Source organism: Hypanus sabinus, chromosome 20 (assembly GCF_030144855.1).
Source record: "Hypanus sabinus isolate sHypSab1 chromosome 20, sHypSab1.hap1, whole genome shotgun sequence".
In the NCBI taxonomy this organism is placed as follows: domain Eukaryota; kingdom Metazoa; phylum Chordata; class Chondrichthyes; order Myliobatiformes; family Dasyatidae; genus Hypanus; species Hypanus sabinus.
In genome coordinates this window covers 69,154,040-69,169,707 of record NC_082725.1, presented here as the reverse complement: position 1 = coordinate 69,169,707, position 15,668 = coordinate 69,154,040, and the positions used below count along the sequence as shown (strand labels likewise).

The 15,668-nt window shown below is 47.1% G+C and overlaps 1 protein-coding gene across 15 annotated transcripts in view; it reads left to right on the top strand.

Annotated features, from left to right (window-relative positions):
• The window catches only part of ulk4 (unc-51 like kinase 4), a 712,463-nt gene that overhangs the window by 22,530 nt on the left and 674,265 nt on the right, over positions 1-15,668 (top strand). For 13 of the 15 annotated variants that reach the window (XM_059945716.1, XM_059945718.1, XM_059945712.1 and 10 more), the window contains exons 6-8: positions 7,936-8,037; positions 9,106-9,189; positions 12,618-12,767. In XM_059945716.1, the coding sequence (XP_059801699.1) occupies positions 7,936-8,037; positions 9,106-9,189; positions 12,618-12,767 (336 nt within the window). The remainder of the gene's footprint in view (positions 1-7,935; positions 8,038-9,105; positions 9,190-12,617; positions 12,768-15,668) is intronic. The other 2 variants (XM_059945717.1, XM_059945726.1) reach the window with 1 other exon arrangement.

Below are 15,668 nucleotides of genomic sequence, written 5' to 3'. Positions count from 1 at the left end.
TACTCATGTTAACATTCAAACACTTTTTTTTACAAGTAATACAGCAATGTAAAAGAATCATATATATCTGGAAAGTTTAAAGGGAGTGGGAAGTAGACATTCAGTCTGGATCCCAGCTCTGGTCACAAACTTACCTACACTCCTGATGCAGGAAGCTCTGGAACTGAACCCTGGATCTCGCTGCACCCCACATTCATGGCTGGGATTACACTCTGAAATGTGAGTGGGGCTCAGTGCTTGCCAGGCTAGTTAGTGAGTCAGTTGCTAAATCATTCCTAGTTCCAATCAGATGCCCGGTTATTTGAGGTTTATTGCATAACCTGTATCTAGAGTACAGTGGTTGCAGTGTGTACCATTCTGTAAAATGTACTGCATTGATTCCATTGGCTACATTGATATTCCCTCTCAAATTTACAAGTTAGAAAGATGTGGCGGTAGTTTTTGCCCCCCCCCACCTGCGAAAATGCATGCTAACCTGACTTAGAAATATATTGTAGCGGTGTGCTACACGCAGCGCTAAAATTACGACACGGAGTCGGTAACTGCAGTCGAAGGAAAAAACTTTATTCGAAAACTTCAGCCTCACTTTTAAGCCTCTGTCAACCGGCCCCCCATGGCGAAGAGGCTCCAAAGCTCTGTGCTCGCAAACCCCCGTAGGCTATCTAATTGTGAGTCGGTTCGCATACGCTAGGAAATGAGCCGCCACATAACCCCCCCCCAGAACCGGCGATACACCCCCCAATGTCCACAGCCTGGGCCAGAACCTGCTTGGGAGGTCGGCCTCTGCGCCGAGGCGCCGGAAACTCGGCCGGTTGAGCCAGGTCCACATGGGCCGGCTTGAGGCGGTCCACCGTGAAAACCTCCTCCTTCCCCCCAACGTCCAGCACGAACGTGGACCCGTTGTTCCGGAGCACCGTAAACGGCCCCTCGTATGGCCGCTGCAGCGGTGGCCGATGCCCGCCCCTTCGTACAAACACAAACTTACAGTTCCGTAGGTCTTTGGGTACGCAGGTCGGGTGCCGCCCATGCTGTGAAGTGGGTATGGGGGCCAGGCTACTGAGCTTCTCGCGAAGTCTGCCCAGGACTGCAGCGGGTTCTTCCTCTTGCCCCCTCGGGGCTGGTAGGAACTCCCCGGGGACGGCCAGGGGCGCGCCGTATACCAACTCGGCCGACGAGGCGTGCAGGTCGTCCTTGGGCGCTGTGCGGATGCCGAGAAGGACCCAGGGAAGCTCGTCCGCCTAGTTGGCTCCTCGCAGGCGGGCCATGAGGGCCGACTTCAGGTGACGGTGGAAACGCTCCACTAGCCCGTTCGACTGTGGGTGGTAGGCAGTGGTGTGGTGCAGCTGAGTCCCCAAAAGGCTGGCCATAGCTGACCACAGGCTGGAGGTGAACTGGGCGCCTCTGTCGGAGGTAATGTGGGCTGGTACACCAAAGCGGGATATCCAGGTGGCGATCAGGGCTCGGGCGCAAGATTCGGAGGTGGTGTCGGTGAGCGGGACCGCCTCTGGCCATCTTGTGAACCGGTCCACGATAGTCAGGAGGTAACGCGCTCCGCGCGACACTGGCAGGGGGCCCACGATATCCACATGAATGTGGTCGAAACGCCGGTGGGCGGGATGGAACTGCTGCGGTGGGGCTTTGGTGTGCCGCTGAACCTTGGCCGTCTGGCAGTGCATGCACGTTCTGGCCCATTCACTGACCTGTTTGCGGAGTCCGTGCCAAACGAACCTGCTGGAAACCATCCGGACAGTTGTCCGGATGGAGGGATGCGCCAAGTTATGAATGGAGTCGAAAACACGTCGCCGCCAGGCTGCGGGGACGACCGGACGGGGCCGGCCGGTGGCGACGTCACAGAGTAGGGTCCTCTCACCTGGGCCCACGGGGAGGTCCTGGAGCTGCAAACCAGAGACTGCAGTCCTGTAACTCGGAATCTCCTCATCTACCTGCTGTGCCTCTGCCAGTGCCTCAAAGTCTACCCCTTGGGAAAGGGCATGAACGGTAGGGCGAGAGAGCGCATCCGCCACGACATTGTCCTTACCCGAGACGTGCCGGACATCCGTTGTGTATTCAGAGATGTAGGACAGGTGGCGTTGCTGGCGGGATGACCAGGGGTCGGATGCTTTCGTAAACGCAAAGGTAAGCGGTTTGTGGTCCGTGAACGCGGTGAAGGGCCGACCTTCTAGAAAGTACCTGAAATGCCGGATTGCCAGGTAGAGCGCCAACAGTTCCCGGTCAAAAGCACTGTACTTGAGCTCGGGTGGCCGCAGGTGTTTGCTGAAAAACGCCAGGGGTTGCCAGCGACCTGCGATGAGCTGCTCCAGCACCCCACCGACTGCCGTGTTTGATGCGTCCACTGTGAGGGCGGTAGGGGTGTCCATTCTGGGATGTACTAGCATTGCGGCGTCAGCCAAAGCTTCCTTCGTTTGAACGAAAGCGGCGGCGGACTCCTCGTCCCAGGTAATGTCCTTGCTCGGACCCGACATCAGGGCGAACAGGGGGCACATGATCCGGGCAGCTGAAGGGAGGAAGCGGCGGTAGAAATTGACCATACCTACGAATTCCTGAAGGCCTTTGATCGTGGTGGGTCGGGGGAAGTGGCGGACCGCATCTACCTTAGCGGGCAAAGGGGTTGCCCCGTCTTTAGTAATCCTGTGGCCCAGGAAGTCAATGGTATCAAGTCCGAACTGGCATTTGGCGGGGTTGATTGTAAGACCGTACTCACTCAGTCGGGCGCAGAGTTGACGGAGGTGGGACAGATGCTCCTGACGACTGCCGCTGGCTATGAGGATGTCATCCAAATAGATGAACGCGAAGTCCAGGTCCCGTCCCACCGCGTCCATTAACCGCTGGAACGTCTGTGCGGCATTCTTCAGGCCGAACGGCATGCGGAGGAACTCGAAGAGGCCAAACGGGGTGATGAGAGCCGTTTTGGGGACGTCGTCAGGATGCATCGGGATTTGATGGTACCCTCGGACAAGGTCGACCTTGGAGAAGATCCGGGCGCCGTGCAGGTTTGCCGCAAAGTCCTGAATGTGCGGCACAGGGTAGCGGTCCGGTGTGGTAGCCTCGTTCAGCCTGCGGTAGTCGCCGCACGGTCTCCAGCCCCCCGTCGCTTTGGGCACCATGTGCAGGGGGGAAGCCCAGGGGCTGTCGGACCGCCGGATGATCCCCAATTCCTCCATTCTCTGGAACTCCTCCTTCGCCAGTCGGAGCTTGTCCAGGGGAAGCCGCCGAGCACGGGCATGGAGGGGTGGTCCCTGTGTCGGGATGTGGTGCTGTACGCCGTGCCTGGGCATGGCTGCTGTGAACTGCGGTGCCAGAACCGATGGGAACTCCGCCAGGACCCTGGTGAAGTCGTTGTCGGACAGCGTGATGGAGCCGAGGTGAGGGGCTGGCAACTGGGCCGCGCCCAGGGAGAACGTCTGAAAGGTCTCGGCGTGTACCAGTCTCTTCCTGGGCAGGTCAACCAGCAGGCTGTGAGCTCGCAAAAAATCCGCACCCAGAAGTGGTTGGGCTACGGCTGCCAGTGTGAAGTCCCACGTGAACTGGCTGGGGCCGAACAGTAGCTGCACCTGACGGGTGCCATAGGTCCTTACTGTGCTGCCATTCACGGCCCTCAGGGGGGGACCCGGTGCCCTGCTGCGGGTGTCGTAACTCGTTGGAGGTAAAACGCTGATCTCAGCCCCAGTATCGACCAAAAACCGGCGTCCCGACCTTCTATCCCACACATACAGGAGGCTATCCCGATGGCCAGCCGCCGTAGCCATCAGCGGCGGCTGGCCCTGGCGTTTCCCGGGAACTTGCAGGGCGGGCGGCAACGGCGGGCTTCTGCGCCCCACCGCTGGTGGTAGAAGCACCAGTGTTCATTGGGCCGGGGGTTAGTGGGCTCTGCGGCCGGGCCCGGACTGGTTTGCTGCCGGGAGCGTGGCTGGGAGATCTGTGCGATGGACGCCCCGCTCACCTTTTTGGCGTTCCACAGCAAGTCCGCCTGGGCTGCCACCTTCCGGGGGTCACTGAAATCCGCGTCGGACAGCAGCAGGCGTATGTTCTCGGGCAGCTGCTCCAGGAATGCCTGCTCAAACATGAGGCCTGTGTGTCCCTCGGCCAGAGACAACATCTCATTCATTAAAGCCGATGGAGGTCTGTCGCCCAAGCCATCCAGGTGCAGTAAACGGGCAGCCCGCTCGCGCCGTGAGAGTCCGAAAGTCCTGAGGAGCAGGGCTTTGAATTCCGTGTACTTGCCGTCTGCCGGGGGCGACTGTACGAACTCCGCGACCTGGGCAGCTGTGTCCTGGTCGAGGGAGCCCACCACGTAGTAGTAGCGGGTGTCTTCCGAGGTGATCCGGCGAACGTGGAATTGGGCTTCGGCTTGCTGGAACCATAGGTCCGGGCGCTGTGTCCAGAAACCCGGCAGTTTCAACGAAACCGCATGAACAGAGGCGGCGTCGGTCATTTCTGGTCCAAAAATCGTTTGGACCGTCGGGGTCACCAATTGTAGCGGTGTGCTACACGCAGCGCTAAAATTACGACACGGAGTCGGTAACTGCAGTCGAAGGAAAAAACTTTATTCGAAAACTTCAGCCTCACTTTTAAGCCTCTGTCAACCGGCCCCCCATGGCGAAGAGGCTCCAAAGCTCTGTGCTCGCAAACCCCCGTAGGCTATCTAATTGTGAGTCGGTTCGCATACGCTAGGAAATGAGCCGCCACAATATCACTGTTCCTTTATTGCTGCTAAATCTAAATTATGGAACTCTGCATATGAGCACTTTGGCAATTTCTTATAAGCAATGAACTGCAGCAGTGTAACAAGGCAATTCATGACCATCAGCACCTCACAGCTTATTCAAGATGGCATCATGTGCTAAGCAACTCTCAGGTGCTGAAGAAAATGAATAAACTAAAAAAACTTCTTAAATAAAGGACATTTGCATTTACAGGTGTCCCCCGTTTTTCGAACGTTCGCTTTACAACAACTCGCTGTTACAAAAGACCTACATTAGTACCTGTTTTCGCTAACCAAAGAGGATTTTCACTTTTACGAAAAAAAGACACCCACTTTATACATGTGTTTACCCTGAGAAAGACTACAATGACCGTGAAGCCTTGTGCGGGCAGTTGTTTGAGCACGAGTTTACGTGCGTACATATGCGTGTACGTGCTGATTTTTTTTTCTCCAAATCAATTTTGGCTCGCTGTCTTTCCGATTTTGATAAGTGAAATTACACCGTACCTACAATATTTTTACTTTGTATAGGGTGCATTTTTATCATATCATTCCTGCTTTTACTATATGTTAGTGTTATTTTAGGTTTTATGTGTTATTTGCTATGATTTAGTAGGTTTTTTTTGGGTCTGGGAATGCTCAAAATTTTTTCCCATATAAATTAATGGTAATTGCTTCTTCGCTTTACGACATTTCAGCTTACAATCGGTTTCATAGGAATGGTCTACCTTCGGATTGCGGGAGAAACCTGTATATGGATTCTTTGAGAATGTTGAGACCAGCCAGGCACCTGATTTACATTTTTCCCCAAGATTGTTTACCGCTGTCATGCAGGAAGTGCGGCAGTCAAAGTGTAGATAGTGAACTCTTGTAAATAATGATCATATAATCTGCTTTTGTGATGTTGATTGAGGGAGATTATTGACAAGATTATTCATGGGAATTTCCCTGTTCTTTAAAACAATGGGTTAGTTATATGATCATCTTGGAATCCAGATGCAGTCATTATTTAATGAAAGATAGTGAAGTGGCACTGCAGCGTTGTGTCAGGTTAGATTGTATGCAGGTCACTTGGAGTGTGGTTTGAATCTGTCACCTGTTGAGAGGCAGGTACAAATTCAGCCACAGTTTGATATTCACCATATTATCTTGATGATTGTAAAAGCTGAGAACTAACTAGCTGTCAATTCATAAACACTAGAAAGTCTGCAGATACTGGAAATCAAAATAGCATACAAAATGCTGGGGGAACACAGCAAATCAGGCAGCAACTATGGAAATGAATAAGCAGTCAATGTTTTGGGCCAAGACTTTTCTACAGTGTACTGCACGAGACAATTTGTTCAAATTTAGGTGCTGAAGGATGGACTGAAGTAATAAGATACAAGATACTGAAGCAGCATAATATTTTAAAAAGCCCAAATTTTCCACTGTATTTACTTTAGAATATCATGAGCAGAAAGACTTCAGTATGAAATGCTTAGACACTTTTATTTCATGAGCTTCAAGAAGCAGCATGTATTGATTTTGCAATGGCTGGTTAAATATTTACTTTTGATTCCCAGAGCTTTATGACACTAGTACAGAAAGTCCATTTTGCATTGCAAAATAAAAATGCAGGTATTGTTACTAGTATTTATCTGAAACATAAGGCCCAGGCGTTGCAACTGAATTATTGTTTGATCCTGTAGCCTTTGCTATTCATGTAAGGTGCTCATGAATCGTAAATATCAGGATTATATTCTTTGAGCACTTTTAATGTTTTTTTCATAGCTCATGTAAGCTGCATTTCCATGCTTTCATTCACAACCATGTCCAATCCCAACTCGAACATTTTCAGCATTGTTTCCTCTTCTTCAGAATCAGATTTGAGCAATTATGTTGCCAAGGTTCTGGACGGAAGACTTTCCTTGTTTCTATTTTAGAAATATGGATATATGTTCATTGACATTACGCATTTAGTTCAGACAGGCCAGCGCAGTAGTTTAGTGCTTATCACAACGCTTCATAGTGCCAGCGACCCAGGTTCAATTCCTGCTGCTGCCTGTAAGGGGTTTGTATACTCTCTCTGTGACCATGTGTGTTTCCTCCGGGTGCTCCAATTCCCTCCCACAGTCCAAAGGTATACCTTTCGGTAGGTCAATTGGTCATTGTAAATTCTCCCATGATTAGGCTGGGATTAAATTGGTTATTGCTGGGCAATGCAGCTTGAAGGGCTGGAAGGGCCTGTTCCACACGCATTTCAATCAATCATTGACTAACGTGGGAAATGTCACTGTGCAATTGTTCAATGCAGAAACGGGCCTTTTTGATCTACCTCATCCATGCTGAATTTTATGCCTATCTACATTATTTCCATATATACTATCTACATTATATCCTTTTATGCCTTTTCTTACCCTAGAATCTGTCCAAATAACTTTTAAGCATTATAATGTATCTGCTCCCAGCACCACCTCAGGCACTTCATATTTTCAGCGCAATTTGTTTGAAAAATATACTCCTCAGATCTTCTTTAAACTTCTCACATCTCACCTTAAACCCGTGTCCTCTGTTGTAGACTCCTTTACCATAGGGAAGTGATTCTGTCTATTCTCTAAATGCCCCTCATAATTTTATAAACTTCTACAAGCTCATTCCTCAGTCTCTTGTGATCCAGTGAGAAAAAACTCTACATTCTATTCCATGTAATGTCGTGGCGAATCTTCTCTGCACACCCTTCCTACTGTGTGGCAATGAAAACAGTATACAATACTCCAATATTTTGATCAGCTGCACAGTGATGTCCCAACTCTTACAGTCAGTACCTTGGTCTAAGAAGGCCATTTGTGAAGTACTTAGTGCTTCGAAATAATAAAATTGCATGGCATATTCTCTAAGATGATCACCTAAAAAGATTGAGAGATCTATAGGGTGGAGAGGGACAACTTGAACATCTAGTTAAGCAATGAATCATTTCCGGAATAACCCAAAGATCAAAGTGAAACTGAAGATGACTTTGTAAAGTATCCAATCAAGTTGTGGAGAATGATGTATTCAAGTGGAAGCTCATGGGGTGATAGGTGAGGACAAGAGGAACTCTTTCACTGTGAAGGTGGGGTGGATGCCTGGAGAATAAGGGCAGTGTCAATGGTGGAGAATTCTTTGGTTTCAAGAAACAGAATGCTATTCAAGGTATTTTGATGTGTCATTTGAATTATCTGTCCTAATAGGGTCTACACTGTATATGGCTCCTGAAGTTGTGAAGGGTGAAGACTGCTCTCCGACCAGTGATTTATGGTCTCTAGGCTGTGTACTATATGAAATGTTTACAGGTTTGTTTTGATGTATGTTCACTTCTATTCTCTCAGGCAGATTCATACAAGGTTTATATTTGTCTTGTTTGTTAGTGCCAATTCATAAAACCATTTTGATCTTTATTTGCAATTTTTGAAGTTCTGAGGTGGGAGACTGCTGACTTGTATTGTAATTTAAGGTGCTTAAAATACAAAATGCCAAATGCAGTTGCTAGATGGAAAGTTAAAATCTGATTGGTTTGTTACAACAGAAGATAACGCAAATAATGCATTTCATAATTCTGTTTTTGCATTTTGTATTTATGTAATGTTCATACAGCTAAATAAAATAAAATTCAATGACTATTGACACTAATCTATAATTAACAATTCCACCTAGGAACATCCTTGGGAAATTGGAGAAATGCCCCAGCTTACAATAAAGCTGAATCTTTGGGGCTGGGGGACATTGGGAATTTTATCTCTGAGCTTTCTGTGCAACTTGTTTTATCTTATTCATTAGGGAACAGTTGATGCTATTCTGGGGTAAATGGGGAAGGCACAGCCTCCGAATAGAAGGGTATCGCTTTAAAGCAGAGATAAGAAGGAATTTCTTTTGCCAGAGTGTGGTGAACCTATTGAATTCATTGCCACAAATGGCTGAAGAGGCCAAGTCATTGCGTATGTTTAAGGTGGAGGTTGGCAGGTTCTTGATTAGTAAGGGCGTCAAAGGTTACGGGGAGAAGATGGGAGAACACATTGAGAGAGATAATAAATAAGCCATAATGGAATGGTGGAACAGACTTGAATGGCCGAATGGTCTGATTCTGTTCCTAAGACTTAGGGTTTTATGGGAAAAATTTAATGATCCACTGTTACCATATTTGATTTTTTGAGCATAGAAATAAAAAAAACTGCTGATGGATAGATATAAACAGCCCCAAACTATGTTTTGTGTAATTGTGCAACATAATTAAATTATGCTGTAGAGACTGAGAAAATAAATGAGTAAAAGGTGTTTTTTGGATTGATGCAGGGAAATTGTGATCATGTAGAGACGTGTTGTTGATGGCATTCAAACTTGTTCATTGTCTTTTAATTCATCAGGAAAACCACCATTTTTCTCAGAAAACTTGTCTGCGTTGGTGGAGATGATTTTGCATGAAGATCCACCACCACTCAAACCTCAAGGTTCAGTAAATCTTCAAACTATTTTGTGAATTGTTTAAGCCAATGCTTGATAACTGTCCTGCACTGCCTCATTTGACCAGTTGCCTCACAGTGCCAGAGCCCAATTTCAGTCCTTTGCTTCTGCCTGTGTGGTTTGCACATTCTCTCTGTGACTATGTGGGTTTCCGCCAGGTGCTCTAGTTTCTTCCAAGATATTTGAGTTGGTAGGTAGGTTAAGTGGCCTCTTTGAATTACCTCTATTGTCTAAGGTGATAGAATTGGAAGATGAGAATGTGGTGTACATGTAAATATTGGAATAATGTGTGGTAAGTGAAAATAAGTGGTGATGATTGGCATGGATTCAGTCTTCTGCTTCCATGTTGTGTATCTCTGACTCCATAATTACTGGCAAAATGTTTGTTTATGATTTTTGTATCTCTTGACTTAACTACATCCATATTTGTGGGATTTCAAAGGTTCAATTTGATATCAGAGAAATGTATACAATATACATCCTGAAATGCTTTTGCTTTGCAACCATCCACGAAAATAGAGTGCCCCAAAGTTAAATGTGAGAACCCCAAGGTTCCCTCCCTCCTGCATGTAAGCGGCAGCAAGCAACAATCCCCCCTCCACCCACTGACATAAAAAAAAGCATTGGCACCTGCTACTGAGCACTCAAGTGTGAGCAAAACAATAGCAAAGGCACATATTTGCAGTTACTCTAAAGACTTTGCTTTTCACCCGGTATACGACAACCACAGGCTCTCTCTCTCCCTAATAAGGGAGAAAGAGGTGTCACCGTTTTCCCAGTGAGCGGGGAGACATAATAAACAACTTGTGGTTTATGATATTAAAAGTCTGTTACGTCTCTTTTTCCGAGCTCTGTGCCTGAAGATCTCAAAGATCTCGGGTTTTTGAGCTCACAGCCGTAGATATTTCAACATCCCCGAAGACACACAGGTCTCCTGCTGTGACACAGACCCTTGATCTGCCCGTCTCCAAAGCCCCGAGATCCTAGGCTTCCAAATCTGAGCTGGACTCTTAGGCTGAGCCCTTGGCGTGCTGAACAGCAGCGAGTTATGAAACCCTGAGAGTGGGTCCCATTCCCACAAAGAACTGGTCACCATATAACTCCATGTCAGGGTCTTCAAAAGAACCCTGAAAGGAGAAATAAAAACATTAAAGATGGAAATAGAGCTGTTTCCGAAGATGCAAGCAAAGAAGTCGCTGTTTAGCACCATCATTACTCCATTCCGCCTCCAGAAGTTCCTTTTCCATTCATTTTTTCCCACTGATTTACCTCCCTGCACCTATCCCTGCAAACAGGATGAGCTAGACCTGTTCCCACACCTCTTCTCACCACCATTCAGGGCCATAAACAGTTCTTCCTGTGAGGCGATACTTCACCTGTGAGTCTGTCAAGCTTTTTCACTCTAAAACATGAAAAACTCTAACATGCCTCCAATACACTGAGACGCAATGTAGATGGGGGGGGGGGGGCAATTTGTTAAACAGCTTCTCTCTATCCATAACAAAAGGCAGGTTTTCACAGTGACCATCCATTTTAATTTTACATTCTATTCCCATTTTGATATGTTGGCCCATGGCCTCCACTGCCACAATGAGGCCACTCTCAGGTTGGAGGAGTAACACCTCATATTCTGTTTAGGTAGCCTTCAACCTGATTGCATGAATGTTGATCTCTCAAAACTCTGGTAATTTCTTCTCCCTCCCCTTCTCTCTTTTTCCATTTCCCATTCTGACTCCCCTCTTACTCCTTATCTTTTCACCTCCCTCTTGTGCCCTTTTTCTCTCCTTTTTCTCCCATGGTCCACGTTCCTCTCCTATCTGATTCCTCCTCCTTCAGCCCTTTACTTCTTCCACCTATCAGCTTCCAACTTCATCCATCTTCCTCTTAACTGTCCACCTTCTCCTTCACAACTTTCTTGAGGAGGTGAGCAAGGTGATTGAGGATAAGGAAAGGGATGCTGTCTATATTGACTTCTGTAAGGCTTTTGACAAGGTACCTTGTGATAGGTTGATCGGGATGATTAAGATGCCTGGAATCTACTGTGACTTGGTAGTCTGGATTTGAAATTTGCTTGCTTGCTTACAAAAGACAGATGGTAGTGATGGTAGAATTTTGAATTGAGTTGAATTTATTTCTTACATCCTTCACATCTGTAAAAATCTTTACATTGCGTCTCCGTCTAAATGTGCAATGTGCATTTATAGTAATTTGTAATAAATAGTATGTACAACAGGATAGTTAATATCGCATAGAAATACAATGGTATCAGCAGGAATTAATCAGTCTGATGGCCTGGTGGAAGAAGCTGTCCTGGAGCCTGTTGATCCTGGTTTTTATGCTGCGGCACTGTTTCCCGGATGGTAGCAGCTGGAACAGTTTGTGGTTGGGGGTGACTCGGGTGCCCAATGATCCTTTGGGCCCTTTTTACACACCTGTCTTTGTAAATGTCCTGAATAGTGGGAAGTTCACATCTACAGATGTGCTGGGCTGTCCGCTCCACTCTCTGCAGAATCCTGCAATTGCAGGATCTACAGTTTCCATACCAGGCAGTGATGCAGCCAGTCAGGATGCTCTCAACTGTGCTCCTGTAGAATGTTCTTAGGATCTGGGGTTCCATACCAAACCTCTTCAGCTGTCTGAGGTAAAGGAGGTGCTGTTGTGCTCTTTTCACCACACAGTCAGTATGTAGAGACCATGTGAGATCCTGGGTGACGTGGATGCCGAGGAACTTCAACCCCAGATCCAGTGATGTCAGAAGGGATGAGCCTGTCTCCGTTCCCCTGTAATCCACAACCAGCTCCTTTCTTTTTGTGACATTGAGGAGGGGTTGTTTTCTTGACACCACTGTGTCAGAGAGACGAGTTCCTCTCTGTAGGCTGCCTTGTTATTATTTGAGATAAAGCCAATCAATGTAGTGTCGTCAGCAAATTTAATTAGTAGTTAGGAGCTGTGGGTGGCAACACAGTCATGGGTATATAGAAAGTAAAGGAGGGGCGCAGGATACAGCCCTGAGGGGCACCTTTGTTGAGGGTCAGAGAGGAAGAGGTGAGGGATCCCACTTTTACCACCAGCTGGCAATCTGTCAGGAAGTCCAGGATCCAGCAGATGCCCAAGGCAGCGTTAAGGCTGAGCTCTCTGAGCTTCTTGTCATGGAAGGAACTATGGTGTTGAATGCTGAACTGTAGTACAAGAACAGCATTCTCACATAGGTGTCCTTCTCCAGATGTGTAAGGATGGTGTGTAGAGCTGTGGCTATTGCATCATCTGTCGATCGGTTGTGTCGGTAGATGAATTGTAGGTGGTCCAGTGTGAGTGACAGCATGCTGCAGATGTAGTCCTTGACCAGCTTCTCAAAGCAATTTGAGGTGAGTGTGACAGGATTCTAGTTATTCACATGTTACCTTGGTCTTTTTAGGCACAAGAACAATGGTGGATGTTTTGAAGCAGGAGAGCACTCTACACTGGGAGAGCGAGAGATTACAAATGACTGTAAACACACCTACCAGTTATGCCATGGACATCCTGAGTACCCACCCTGGGATGCATCCCTGGCTGGAGACCATTGGTATTTTGCAGTGGTCTGTGCTTGGACGTTTGTTTTGATTTGTATAAATTACTTGGATGAAAAAGTAGAGACACAAGGAATTCTGCAGATGCTAGAAATCTTGACCAACACACACAAAATGTTCAAGCAGCAGGGACTTTGCAGGTCAGGCAGCATCCATGGTGGGACAACAGCAGTTGATGTTTTGGGCTGAGATTCTTCATCAGGTCTGGTAAGGAAGGAGGCAGAAGCCAGGATAAGGTGGTGGAGGGAGTGGGAGGAGTATAAGCTTGCAGGTGATAGTTGAGACTGAATGAGGGGAAGGTAAGTAGGTGGGCATCTTTTGACATCTCCTCTTAACTACCCCTTAAACAGGACCCTACTAAGAAGCACCAGGACATTTTGCCCTGCACCATCACCATCCTCACAGCCTTTGGAGATCTCTACAGCCACCAACCTCCGAGTTCTCATTCTCTGGACTGCTTGCTTCTAACTGCTGCCTAAGATCCCAAATCTGGCTGTCCTGGTAGTCCCATTGTTTCTTCCTGTTCTTGCCCCATTGAACTCTTGCCTGCATACTTTGACTCCATTTTGTAGATCTTCGTTCAATCCCTTCCCATCTACATCTCTGGCATGTTATCTGTGCTCCATAATTCAACAACTTCTAGTTCCCTGGCCCTGACTGTCTTATTTTCACTATGGATGGCCTGTTCTGTACACTTTAATCCCCTTCAGGAAGGCCTTTTAGACAACAGACCTAACCAGTTCCTTTCCATCATCACTCTCCTCTGTCTAGCAGAACTGGTACTTGCCCTCAACAATTTCTCTTCAGGCTCCTTCCACTTTCACCAGACCAAAGGTGCAATCATGGGCACTCAATGTTCTCCAGTATGCCTGTCTTTTGTTCAGCTACATGGAACAGTACATGTTCCAAACTTACAATTGCAATGCTGCCCAAATCCTCTTCAGGTACAGCGAAGCTGCATTGGTGCTGCTTTTTGCACCCATGCAGAGTTCGTAAATTTCATTAACTTTGCCTTGAACTTCCACCCTGCCCTCAAATTTACCAGCTCTGACACCACCTTCCCTCATGGTCGTGTCTATTATCTCCTTACTGTTCTTCACCTTCCCTTTATTCCACTGTCCTTTCCTATCCAAAACCTTCTCAACCCCACCCCACCCACCACTTTATTCTGACTTCTGGCCCCTTTCTTTCCGGTCTTAATCAGCCTGAAATGTTAACTGTTTATTTTTCTCGGTAGATGTTTCCTGACCAGCTGAGATACTCCAGCATTTTGTGTATGTTGTTGAATGTGAATATGGATGAGCTGGTTAGTAAGTAAGTTTGCTGGCACAAAGGTTGGTGGGTTTGAAGAAGGGCATAAAAGTGATACCACGGGATGTCAGTGATGCCCTTCGACTGAACCAAGAAGATTCAGTTGCTCAGCGTTCAAGATAAGGTGGTAAATTGGATTGGACATTGGCTTGTGGGAGAAGCCAGAGAGTGGGAGTAGATGGTTGCATCTCTGACTGGAGACCTGTGACTAGTGGAATGTCAGGTCTATCAATGATCTGGATAATAATGTGGTTAACTGGATCAGCAACTTTGCAGATGACACCAAGACTGGGGGATATATTGCCCAGCAAGGAGGACTATCAGAATTTGCTTTGGAATCTGGGCCAGCTGGATAAATGGGCTAATATATGACAGATGGAATTTAATGCAGACTAGTGCAAGGTGTTGCCATTCAGTAGGACCAAACAGGTTAGGTGTTCCATAATGAATGGTGGGGCACTGAAGACCGCTGTAGAACAAAGGGATCTGGGAGAACAGGTCCATAATTCATTGAAACTGGCATCACAGTTAGATGGGGTTGTAAAGAATGTTTTTGGCGTATTGACCTTCACAAATCAAAGTATTGAGTACAGGAGATGGGATGTTGTGTTAAAGTTGTTTAAGACATTGGGGAATCCTAATTTGGAGTATAGTGTGCTGCTTTGTTCAGCCACATACAGGAAATATGTATATAAGCTTGAAAAAAAAAGGAGAAAATTTACAAGGATGTTGCCAGGGCTGGAGGACCTGAGTTACAAGGAAAGTTTGAATAGGTTAGTACTTTATTCCTTCTAACATAGTTTGAGGGAAGATTTGATAGAGGTATACAAAATTACATAGGGTAAATGCAAACACAAGGAAATCTGCAGATGCTGGAAATCCAAGCCTCACACACAAAATGCTGGTGGAACACAGCAGGTCAGACAGCATCTATAGGAAGAAGCACTGTCGAAGTTTCGGGCCGAGACCCTTCGTCAGGACTAACTGAAAGAAAAGATAGTAAGAGATTTGAAAGTAGGAAGGGGGAAGGGGAAATGCGAAATGATAGGAGAAGACCGGAGGGAGTGGGATGAAGCTAAGAGCTGGAAAGGTGATTGGCGAAAGTGATCCAGAGCTGGAGAAGGGAAAGGATCATGGGACGGTAGGCCTCAGGAGAAAGAAAGGGGGAGGGAGCAGCAGAGGGAGATGGAGAACAGGCAGAGTGATGGGCAGAGAGAATGCAAAAAGGGGGAGGGGGAAAATAAATAAATCAGGGATGGGGTAAGAAGGGGAGGAGGGGCATTAACAGAAGTTAGAGAAGTCAATGTTCATGCCATCAGATTGGAGGCTACCCAGACAGAATATAAGGTGGTGGTCCTCCAACCCGAGTGTGGCTTCATCTTGACAGTAAATGCAAGCAGGCTTTTTCCACTAGGGTTGGGTAGGACTACAACTAGAGGTCATGGTTAAGGGTAAAAGGTTTAAAGTTTGAGAATAAGATGGATGAGACTCAGGTTTAATACCTGCATATCTCATGAAATTTGTTGAGCGGAAATTTCTTCACTCAGAGGATTGTGAGAGTGTGGAACAAGCTGCCAGTGAAAGTG